Below are 12,463 nucleotides of genomic sequence, written 5' to 3' on the forward strand. Positions count from 1 at the left end.
TTACCACTAGGACCACTATGTTTTTCACCAAAGTTTAGTTTAACTTTATTACAAGTTGGCTAAAATACAGACAAAAGGGTTTTTTGCTCAAATCCTCAGTTCATCTACACAAAAATATTCAGTAATATACCTAAAAGCGCTGACAAAACAAACAATACTTAAATTTGTTGATACACAATCATTTTACTTACTTCACTTTCCTTGAAAAGGGCAGGCCATCTGTTCATGAAGTCTTTGATCATCGGCCTCTGTTCCACGATCTCTAGTCGTCTATGGGAGAAGGTTCTTTCCATTTTTGCTTTTATCACTGCTTCATTGTCCCGCTTTTTGATTTCTGAGAGTAGTGCCACTCTTTCAGTTTCCAAGCTTTCAGTGCTTTCACCTTTTGGGGGCAAAGGGACATAATAGACCTCGGCCTTTCTTGGTTTTTTGATGTTGGCAGCAGTTTTTCCTCTGCCTTCTTGTTTGTGCTTTAAGGAATTCACACGGATTTCAGGATCACCGAGCCGCCCAAGCTTTGTTCGATAGTTTTGCATTTTGTACTTCAGTGATTGTTTCCATCCCCAAAATCCTGTCTTAGATCCTAGCTGCCCTAAACAAGGATGGGTCCTTGTCAGTGCTGCTGCCACCTCTTCACATTGATAGTCTTTAGGATATTTTGTGTATTTCAGCATTTCTTGAGCTAACCCATCAAGGATGACTCCCTTCAGTTTTATCCCAGGCTTGAAGAGTGTGCCATTTGCTTCATATTCTGCGTTTTTCTGCTGGAGTTCCAATTCCACGTCATATGTGAATTTAGGGACCACAAACACATTGGGCCAGGAAAACTGTCTTGTCGGTTGAACGTCTGGTGATGAATGAGGGGTTGATGTGTATAGGGTATCATCACTGCAGGATGAAACTAAAGAAGGCCCAGGGCTGGAAGTTCCTTGGCAAGTGTAAACACTGCTGTTTGTGGAAGTCTCAACTGGGTACAAAGTGATGAATTGTTCCTCAAGTGTGGGTTTAGGATTGGATATCACTTTCAGTGTGCCTTTATCCTTTACATCAGACATTGAAGTTAAGTTCATAAATGCATTAAAGTCTTCATCCATGTACTGCAAACGGAAGTCTTCTGTCAAATTGAAGAATGTCTTCACCAACATATGGAGTTCTGATAATGTTGCTGGAATTCCAGAGTCCAGATGCATTTTCCTGGAGTCTGACACATCCCCAAAGATGATTCTGAGAACAGGGCTTGCCATTATGGGACAACCTTTACTCTGGAACAGAAAAAGCACAGCCAAATGATGGCATATTAAATGAACATAAATACAGCTCTAGACCACATACATTTCTAACACCTTTGTATGATTCTTCTGGTATGCTCACCCAGCAGTATTATTTTTATTAACTTTTCAGTGTCACCTAAGAAAGTGTGCTGCTGGGTCTCCCAGAGCTGAAAGAAGCTTCCAGGACGACAATGGAGAGTCTGGCTTTTCGACGCCGGACACAACTATAAGCAAAACCTTCAAAGAGTTTGCTTTCAAGAGCTTATTGTCAGGCATCCTCCAGCAGAGGGGTTGCTCTTTATAAGAATCTTTACATACTAAATTTAGGAATTTTAAGAGCCATGTTATTGAAGAAAACATACCCTTCACGATGATGAATCTCTTTAACATCACCAAGCGTAGTCCCTCCACAATGTAGTCCGCAAGGGGATATGGGTCCTCCAAGTCACCAAGCTCAATTATGGCCAGCTCTCTAGTGGATGGGGTAGACAGCTCAAATCCACCATAATGCTCCCTGTACCAAGAACATAGTTCCCTAACTATGAAACACAGTTTCTTCTCAACTATGCACAGCTGAATGATCTCATTAAGTTTCGGCAGCCCATTTACAGTTCCATGAACAATAAGCATGCCTTGACTGTAATGCATACCATTGCAGGATACCTTCTTTAACAGAGCAACTTCAGAAACAGATGGGTATCTTTCCATCAAAGCAGACACTACTCTGTCATTAAGAACCTCAACGGGCATGACAGAGGCATTTCTAACTTCCAAGGATGACTTTTTGTAATTAGAGGAATGTGTCTGATGGGCAATCATGAACTGATGTTTAACAGCTAATGAGAAAGGTATGTTTTTGAAGCAGTTTGTATGTCGTGCAACCTGCTTGAAAAAACTATGCTTTGCCTCGAATCGCATGGTCCATAGAGAAATGAGAGGTCCAAAGCATTTAATCAGCTGTGGATAGTGCTCCAAATAATGATGCTTTGGCAACAGATTTACATGTGGAAAGAGATCAAGATAGAGCTGCTTATGATCATAGATCTTGGCCTCAAGGTAAGCTAAGGTTTCATCTGTGTGGACATGGGCAACAACCAACTCAACTATATCTTTAAGATGTAGAATTACCTGCCATGCTGGCTCATCAACTGGCAAAAATGGCCCTATGATTAAAGGAAGCAATCTCAGCAAGGACCAATTTTCATGAGCATTGCCCCCTATTGTGTTTTTTGAAGAATAAGTGTGTGGTATGGCATGAGGTCGATTTGTTTTGTCATCAAATTTGTATGGAAATGTCTGGATCAAGGTGTTAAGTTTGTCAAGTGTGAAGTATTTTTTGGCGATCAATAAGCTAATACAACGTGCCAGTTCTGTGGGAACAATACCTTCAAAGATATCGTGGACAATATCTGGAGGATATCCAGTGCTGACATGAAAATGTGAGAGATTCTCTGTCAACACACACTGTTTTTTTACACCACAGACAGCAGTTGCCTTTTCTTGAGCACAGCGGACATGAACTTCATGGACCTCTCTGGTTCGAAGTTGGAAAATCCCTGACATTACATCCTGTTTTTGAAATTCTGATTTGTCTCCAGTACAGAACCTACAAATGTATCCACCAGCAAAACTCTCAACAAATCCACCAATACCATGAGCTGAAAGATTGTCCGCTATTACACATTGGACAGAGCCTTTTACAAATTTACCAAGCTGAGACACAAAGACACCATGCTTTTCTAAAATGGTCAAGTCTTGAATGAGAGGCTCCAATACTTTCACGAAACCAAAAGCTTTTGTGTCATCTGACTTGCAAAGTACAGCTAAATAAATTGAGGTTAGGGCTGAATGGGAACCTGGTGGTAAATTCCCCAAAACCCAATAGACACCACAGAGTTTGTGCTTTTTACGAGATGTCCCAAGCGGGTTACATATCTCAAAATCATCAATATAAAGATTTACAGCAATTCTTAACTCTTCACCACAGAAGAAACTGTTTTGCTTGTAGTACTCACCATCTCTAACTGTTCTGTATTCTTTAGAAGTCAATTGTGTGTTTTGACCCTTCTGGGCTACAAGAAGTTCAAGAACATCTTTCTGAGAAAGCAACTGCTGCAGAGATCGTAATAAAGGAATGTACTGATAGGTCCGATTCCTTTGAGCATCTAGTATGTACTCTATTGGCTCTATAATACCAAAATGTGCACAGTAATACTGTTTTCTTCTATATGCAGTAGCAAGAGGGCCGTCACTCGCAATGGCTATGCAAACAGGACTAGATCTGCAAACAATAGAGGAAATCTCATCAATTAAAGACTCTTCAATTTGTAGCTGATTATTTTGAAATACACCAGAAATAACGTTTTTCGTGGCATGTAAAGATGCTGTACTCAATAAGTAATCGAGTTCAGACAGCAGTTCATCAACAACTGTTGTTGGGACATGAATGACATTTTCTAACTTCAGTAAAAGGCAAGCAATTCTTTCTTCAAAGTAATCTGAAGTAAGTAATTCTACCGGTTCATGACAATCTAGTTTTTCCTGAAGGGTATCTGTTGTCCCAGCCTTAAACAGATCATCTTCAGAACTCCCTGACTGAATCAACTGATTACGTATACAAATATTATCTCTAAAATCATGAAGGGAGTATTTGTTGTGTTTTCTGTATTTGTGTGTCTGAAATGTACTGTATATATTAGTTTCAAATTCACAATTTTTAAACACACATTGGACAGTTTGGTGACGCCTGAGATGTGTATTTATGTGTTGGAAAAAATTTCTCTCTGAAATCTATTCTCTGCGTGAGCAAATAGGACACTGAAAAATGGATTGTTCTGATTTGTTTTGTGTTGTTTGTTCTGAATGATTTTTGTACGTGTGATTTAACAATTTAGTCCATGTAGTAAAGCTACATGGACAATCTGAGTACGGACAGGGAAACCGAATAACACCTCTTATATGCCCGTGAGCCTGTCTAAAATGTTTCAACAACAAATACCTGCTAGATAATTCTAAACTGCAGCTTTTACATGTCCACATCCAACTACCTGAAAGAAAGAAAAATAAGACAATATCAGTGAAAAATAAGTTTATAGAATCCCAAAACTGTTTTACACAAGGGAAATGTGTAAAATGTGTAAAAAATGCTACTTACCAACACTTAAAAGTTGACAGATAACTTGGTGACTTAGTGATGTAAAAATGATGATCACACTTCAAAATTGATCACACTGTAAAATAAATCATATAACATTTTAATTGGTAAAAGAATAATTTCATGGTTTTTCTTTACTTGTTCCTTACAGTGTTCCCATAATAACATCATGAATATTTCCATAATATAGGCAACAATAAAAGCTCTGGACACAGATAGAAGTGGCAGAGGTTCAATACAGTCAGACAGAACAGTTATTAGTAGTGTGTTTCGATTTTCTAGTTAAAAGAGAACATGAGAAGAATGTCAACAAGTGACGATTTGTGAAAATTTCACTAATGAGAATGTGTAAATAAGAAACATGCATTTGAAAACAAATATATCCGCCTATGTTACTTTTTTCATGAAAGTTTACGTTTGGAATGCAACAATTTCAACAAAAAGGTGGGTAAAAAAGGCAGTAATTCTCCATGAAGAGGTATCGGTTAGATTTATTTTGAAGCGGTTTGGGACAGTTTCACCTTATGTGAGAGCATGCTGCGACATATGCGCGTTCACGAGGCCGTGTTCTTCTTGAATTAGCTATAAGTTAAGTTAGGGGCTGGAAACGTTTCTGACCCAAAACGCTCACTGCATTTGTTAGGCGGCATGTCATCGTAGTTCTAGAGTCGTTCAATAATACCGGCCTGCATAATGATAAAGTATAGGGAGCGGGGAAACCTCCGAGGGCAATCCGATATGGGCTCACTGTCCCGGGGAATAACTTTCCGCGATGGCCCGCCACACTTCACTGGTTTCACAGTGCTCTCCCCTACAAACCAGGCGACTGTCATCCGCCTCTCCTTCAAACACTTCCCGCCTGCCAGGGTGGATATTTTTGAGAACTCCATTTTTGCATTTAGTGTGGATGAGAAAAATGGAGAAAATGCAGTGTCAAAGGTGTGCGCGTTTTTTGGCGTCACACTGTGCGCCACGTTATTGTTTCGGTGAAATTAATCTCTACAATAGGGGACTTAGACAAAATACTGTTAATTGTCCTCTCTGCAGTATTTAAATGCTTACATATACACACAGTTACTGTCCCTCTACACATAGGTCTCAGTTCTGCTGCTATGCGCCATCTTTGTTTACTATTTCTCGCCGAGTCTTCTAGACTTCTGATTGGCCAACATTTCTACACGGTTAGGAATATATCGCCACCTGTTGCTTTGGCATGTTCATAGCAGCGTTTTCCTTCAGTTTTGCGTTTACATGTGGACGGGATTATTTCTTGAAATGAAAACGGAATATCTCCGTTTACAAAAATACCCGTGCATGTGTAGACGTAGCCGAAATCATTCATAATAATAAGTAGGTTTGAACATCACGGGAGTTCGCATTGTGCTGACTACAGTTACTCTTCCGGCCACATGGTTCGCTTTTGGTAGCACCCTCAGTAAACTATGCAGTGCTTTTAGAGACACCTCAAAACAATACGTTCTACTAGAAAATGGCATTATATGATAATAAGCACAGAATACCACATTATTTGATTATATAAAAAAAAAACAGTAAGAAAGAAGTTAGCTATAGGACATCATCTTTCATTGAGCACATGGCCGCTGGCTAGCTGCTGATAAGCTAGCACACGCTCTGAGTACTTAAAAGTTGGCAGCTACACAATTTCTCCTCTATAACAAGGCACTTTTGAAAAGACCTGTCTATATTGTCCAAAAATTAGTATTCAAGCAGAGAAGAGAATGGTAGCACCAGCTAAAGTTCGAAAAACAACTATTAAAAGCTTCTATGATAAATAGCATTGCCATACATTCAGCTCATAAGGTAATACACAATTGGATATATGAAAAATAAAAATGTTACCTTACCTGAAGGTGTAGTTTTGTTCGAAAGTACAGAGAGAGAGGCCAACAGCAGCTGCATTCATTCTGATGATCCTGAAAGAGCGCAAAATCTTCGGAGAGGGCGGGCTGTTGGGTAACTCAGCAACTTTGTGTTCTTGTGACAAATACCGTTTTGAGGGAGAATAATTTAGGTTCACCACACGAATAATAGTTGCAGTAATGCTGGAGTGCTACATTTGCGTTGAGTGAGATTAAAAAAAATGTTTAGGCTTAATGAGGGGCTTGAATTTTTTTCTTTGAGTTTACAAATGCGCAAGTGCAAAAATGTACTCCCCCTACCCCCAGTGCCCCAACAAACTCATTCATGTTGTGTTCAGAATCAGCCTCTGCTGGTTTTGAATAATTTTAGGTTTACACAAAGAAAATCAAATTGATTTGGTATTTTTTAATTGCATTTGTGAACAACTAACATAATTTGCATGTGTTCTTTGAAAGGAGGACCTGAATCTGTTTTTTGAGTGTAGCAGTCAGGCTGCCGTTGCCTAGCTTGTAGAGGTCCCTCCATGGATATGCCTCCACAGACTATCACTGACTAATTAGCGAACCAGTCATGTTGAAGGCATAAGAACTGGTTTGGTTTAGCCAACAGGGCTCTATGGCGCTGAGGAGAGCACAGGACCTACTAGAAGGCGAAAAGTTCTCAGCACATCAGAGGCTGCCTATCTCCCTCTCTTGACCACAATCAGTTTGTGTACACACCAAATCAGTTCATGGAGGATGCCATCATCATCACCCTTCACAGAATGCTGAGCCATCTGGAGAACAGGAAGATCTAAGTGAGGATGCATATACTTCTCTTATCTGCTACTTATTCTTGCTCTCCTGTTTATATTTTATTTTATTCCATGCACAGTTGGACAGTTGCACAGCCATTCGTTGAAAATGTCCATTTCAAGCTGGACATTGTGTTTTTTCCCCTGCAGTTTCAGTCATAGTCTTCCTTTTATAGTTCATGTTTATCACACAGTAGTGTTTCAGATGTTTCATCTAAGACATGGAAACAGAAAGGAGTAAAGAAATAGTAAAGAGAAGCATATATTAAAAGATAACTCGGCTGTGGTGGAGGTGACATACCAGGGCATTAGCTGAAAAATTAATGTAATGGCCAAACCCTTAATTAAGTGATTCAGAAACAACCTGCGTTATTTCTGTGTTAGACAATAATAGATAAAAAAAGAAGGTGTGTGTGACAAATGATCATACTTGATAAATAACATGCTGTATGTTTGATTTGAATAGGTGTGCTATTATTATGTTACAAAGAGAGCGTGGCAATGACATCCGTTTAACAACAGCAGGTGTGGTAAATTGAGAGAGTAGCACAACACTGTGACAGAGTTACAGCGTCAGTTGTGCTTCATGATGGTTTTTGAAAACATTTGAGATGGTAGATCATGAGGTTTAGATGATTTCTTAGCTGTTTGAAGCGTGTAAGAGCAAAATGTACAAAGCATGGAAGCATAAACCAGAAAATCAATGTTTGAGCTAAAAGACATTTCAGTAAAGCAGCTGAGTAAAAGTAAAGTTACTCCACTGTTCAAGTATTGATCTTGATCGGGTAAGGCAGCTGCCACACCTGCAGCAGGTTTTACACCATTGATCACAAAGCCGTCAGTTTCTCAACAAACCAGATCTATAGGAAAGAATGAAGCAGGTGTGGGGCAAGAAAATAAAGAGTGATTAACATGTTTTATATTTTATTCAGACAGTTACCTCACAGTCATGACTGTTAGTTCTTGCATTAAGGAACATCTGATGATTTTCTTTCAACTTACACATAAAATCAAACAGATTTCACACCACACTGTTTATACTGTGTTAGTGAGTAAAATCAAGTTTTCATATTGAAATGGTCAACAACTGGCATTCAAGTAGGAATGAAAACTGTTATTGTAGTATAAGCTGATTAAATAGACATCTACAATGATCACTGTTTTTTTCAGATATATTAATTTTGAGATTAAAAACACAACATTTGTTAGCAAATTAATAGTTCTTTTTGGACTTCTTTCTTTTGTTTTATCTTGACCTCTGTAGTATCTCTATGTTTGTGTCCCTCTCTTAGACAAACAAACTCGAAGCTACATTATGACAAAAACTGTATGATTTCAGTGCATGCATTATTAGCCTCACAAATATGAAGCCTAAAATATTGCAGTCACTCTCTAGTGGCTTGTTGCAGTACAGGTAATGTGAGGTACTTGATGTTATGTTTATGTTACTTTAGTTACTTTATGAGAGCATCTGGTCCTCACAGTGTGTGCTGATAAAATTCTGGTCCTTGGACAAATGTAGTTGATAACCCCTGATCTATTTAGACACCATTTATCATTAGTAGTATATGTAGAGGACAACACTTAATGTAAAGCATTTAGGCTTGATCTTCATCAGTTGTAGAAAAGTTATTCCAGGGTTGTTTCATAACATTTGGTCCTGATTTTATTTGGAAGTGTCAGCTGTTATAAATAAATTGAATTGTCTGAACAAAACGTCAATTATGGTTTCAACGTCAAAATTAAAGATGATGGCTTAATGACACAAGATGCAAGGTCATTCTCATTTGTTAAAAACTTAATAATGTAAAAAAGAATTCCTGTGTTTTTTGTGATGCACGGATACTTGTTGTTGAATTGAAGAGGAAAGGTGTGGTAAGGTGCTCTGACATAGTGATTTGACGAAAGAAGAGTTGAATGTATGAATGATCATGCTTTAAAAATGTAAACACACCCAAACCTGATGTCACCTGTTCAGTATATAAAGTGCAGTGCTGCTCCTCAGCTTCAGTATCACAGCCCAGGCAAACTAATCTGCAGAACTGACCTGTTCATCACAATGAAGCTGCTGTTTTCTCTGTTTCTTCTCTGGGCACTCTCCACCACAGGTAACTACACTCATTTCACCTGCAGGTAGAAGAGAGTCTAATTTAAAGCTTTAAATCTTTTATTTAAATCTTACATTGTAATTTTTTTTCCAAAGTTAGTGAGTAGTATTGACTCGACTGTAACCTGCTGTAACCCAATATGAACTTTCAGAACATCTCATATTTGCTATATATTTAAATTGTGATGATCAGTTTTGTGTTTCTCTCCTGATTGCAGCTGGAGCCCTCCAGTGCCAAACCTGCACAAATTCAGCATGTTCAAGCACAGCACTACTTACATGCTCCTCATCGGAACCAATGTGTGTTACAGCTACCATTCTAGGTAATGTTTTCTTCATATCATATTTCATATTTTCACCAAATTACATCCCCTGTGAAGCTATTTGTGTTCCATCAACATTAACAAACTGCACTTTGAATTTGTAGCTACTTCATCTGGAACTCCGGTCACACAAATCTACAAGGCATGTGCATCTTCCTCCCTGTGTCCAGCCGTTACCTCTCAGACATTCTCAGTCGACCTGGGTTTTCAAAGTGCTCTGGCTTCTGCTCAATGCTGCAACACAGATAACTGCAACTCAGTAACTCTACCAAGTAAGTTAAATACTACGTTGCTCATTGATGACAAAAGAATAATATAAAGAAATAAAAGCAATAATCTGATGTTGTAAGAGTCTCTGTTCTGAAATGAAATGGCCTCCTTTTCTGTTTCAGATCCTGCTTCTCAGTCAAATAATGGTGGAGTATGCAACTTTTGTGACCCTTCTACTGGTCAGTGCTCCTCCACATTACAGTGTCAGGGAGTGGAGAACCAATGCTTCCAATCAACCAGTAAGTCTTTATGTTGTATCAGTTGTGTCATCGGTTTTCTATCAAAGATGATTTCAAATTCTTTTGTAATACATCTGACATATAAAAGAGCAGAAACTTTTACCCTAATTTATACTAAATGTTATCCTTGGGTGTGAAAGTTACTGTGATAAGATTTTAAATTTCAAGCCTGGAAGTCAGACAAACACATAAACTTTTTAAAAAGCTGTTAAGTTGTTTTTTGCATGAAATATATTAAGCTTCCTGGAAAGTAGCCAATTTAAAACATATCCTGAAATTCTTCTTTTTGATCTGCAGTCAAAAGCGGCACCAGCACGTATCCAGGTTACGGCTGCGCATCTGCAAACCTGTGTGCAGCTGCTTTAAGCCTGGGTTCTCTACCTTTCATGCAGAGCGTTGGTACAGTATCAGGTGTTGCCTGTTCTGCAGCACCAACTACAACTACAACCACCACCACCACCCCAACTACAACCACCACCCTAACTACAACTACAACCACTGCCACAACTACAACCACTACCCCAACTACAACTACAACCACCACCCCAACTACAACTACAACCACCACCCCAGCTACAACCACCACCCCAACTACAACTACAACCACCACCCCAACTACAACTCCAACCACTACCCAACCTACAACTACAACCACCACCCCAACTACAACTACCGCCACAACTACAACCACCACCCCATCTACAACTACAACCACCACCCCAACTACAACTACAACCACCGCCACAACTACAACCACCACCCCAACTACAACCACCGCCACAACTACAACTACAGCCACCACCCCAACTACAACTACCGCCACAACTACAACCACCACCCCAACTACAACTACAACCACCGCCACAACAACAACCACCACCCCAACTACAACTCCAACCACTACCCCAACTACAACTACAACCACCACCCCAACTACAACTACTGCCACAACTACAACCACCACCCCAACTCCAACTACCGCCACAACTACAACCACCACCCCAACTCCAACTACAACCATTCCTACAACTACAACCACCACCCCAACTACAACTACCACCACAACTACAACCACCACCCCAACTACAACTACAACCACCGCCTCAACTACAAGCTCTGCAGCTACAACTGCTACATCAACTGCAACAACTGCCTCTACAACCAAAAGTGATGCTTGTTCTATCAGACTGGGAATGATCCATCTGCTGCTTGGACTTCTTCTCTTTACCTTTCATTAAAGTCCCGAATAACACAAAAACAAACAAAAGAACATATGATGCTTTAACAAGACTCAAAAACCTTTTGGATATTGACCTTGTGTTTACAAACCACTGTTAAAGTAAAGTCAATGAAAAAAGGTGATAGAGTCTTGTTGAAGCAGACTTGGAATAAGTATGTATGCCTTCTTTGTATGTTGTCATGATGGACAATTATGTCCATTATGTCCAAAATAATATAATAATATAATCATAATGCTAAATGTGTGATAATATTGAATCCTTTTAGCAATAACAAAGCATGCTTTGGAAATAGAAGAAAGAAGGAGAATTTCTATTTCTTATTTATTCATTTATTTTGCTTTGTGCTTTTTATTTTCTGCATTTCTCTCTCTCTAATCTGATGTATATTACTAGTGATCAATGTTGAATCTGCAAGGGTGGCATGTGCCCACCTAAAATTAATCTCTTGCTATCCCTAGTGGAACCCACGTTTTGCATATGACAGTGTTGTTTATTAAAATAAGCTAGCATTAACACTTTGAGCCTAGCTATAGTTAACATTGACAGAGTGAGCAATACAGTAAGTTTGCACCTCCTCTTGTCAGACCTGCAGGGTTTAAGCTTGTGGTGTTCTCCTCTGTCTTATGGCAGACAAACTATTTTTTTGCACTGGCACAAATAATATGTGTGGCATCTTACTGTGACACCTGATTGTTGTCTAATTTTTTTTAGTAGTTTTAAATAGAGGTACAAAAAAAAACAACTCCAGATGCAGTGTCTCCATCTTTTGGTAAATAGTTGTATAGAACTTTATTGTTTACAAAATGTGGGTGTAGGTCTTTAGAATTTAGGAAATTTCTGTAGCTCTGCCCCTGCTGATGATAAAGATACAATAAAGCCCTTGTCCTATATCCTTCTGTGTTTCAGTGTTAAACTGGGAACATTTCTGACATATGTTGGTATAGATTAATTTGGTTGTGTGGAGGCTGCTGCTTACAATCTCTGTGTAGTTTTCACAACCGCTGGCAGAGTCATCTTCTTTGCCATAGAGCAGATTCCATGCCACACAGTGATGCAGCAGCACAGGGAACTCTCTACCACACATCTGTAGAATAGTTTTAGGACTGAGTTTCCAAGTCCAGTGTTCCTTCACTTCCTGAGAAAGTAGAGTGTGCCGGTGCACCTTGTTAACAACTGTGGTAGGA

At 39.2% G+C, this 12,463-nt stretch overlaps 1 protein-coding gene across 1 annotated transcript; it reads left to right on the forward strand.

The window, feature by feature from the left end:
- Window positions 1–9,115: 9,115 nt before the first annotated feature.
- Window positions 9,116–12,169, forward strand: LOC143413148 (uncharacterized). Its single transcript, XM_076875723.1, has 5 exons — window positions 9,116–9,207; window positions 9,425–9,529; window positions 9,634–9,801; window positions 9,922–10,038; window positions 10,336–12,169. Exons 4-5 carry the CDS (start codon window positions 10,022–10,024, stop codon window positions 11,207–11,209), a joined length of 891 nt encoding a protein of 296 aa, XP_076731838.1. The 5' UTR covers window positions 9,116–9,207; window positions 9,425–9,529; window positions 9,634–9,801; window positions 9,922–10,021; the 3' UTR covers window positions 11,210–12,169.
- The last annotated feature ends 294 nt before the right edge of the window (window positions 12,170–12,463 follow it).

The sequence above is a fragment of the Maylandia zebra genome, linkage group LG17 (genome assembly GCF_041146795.1).
Source record: "Maylandia zebra isolate NMK-2024a linkage group LG17, Mzebra_GT3a, whole genome shotgun sequence".
NCBI classification, from domain to species: Eukaryota; Metazoa; Chordata; class Actinopteri; order Cichliformes; family Cichlidae; genus Maylandia; species Maylandia zebra.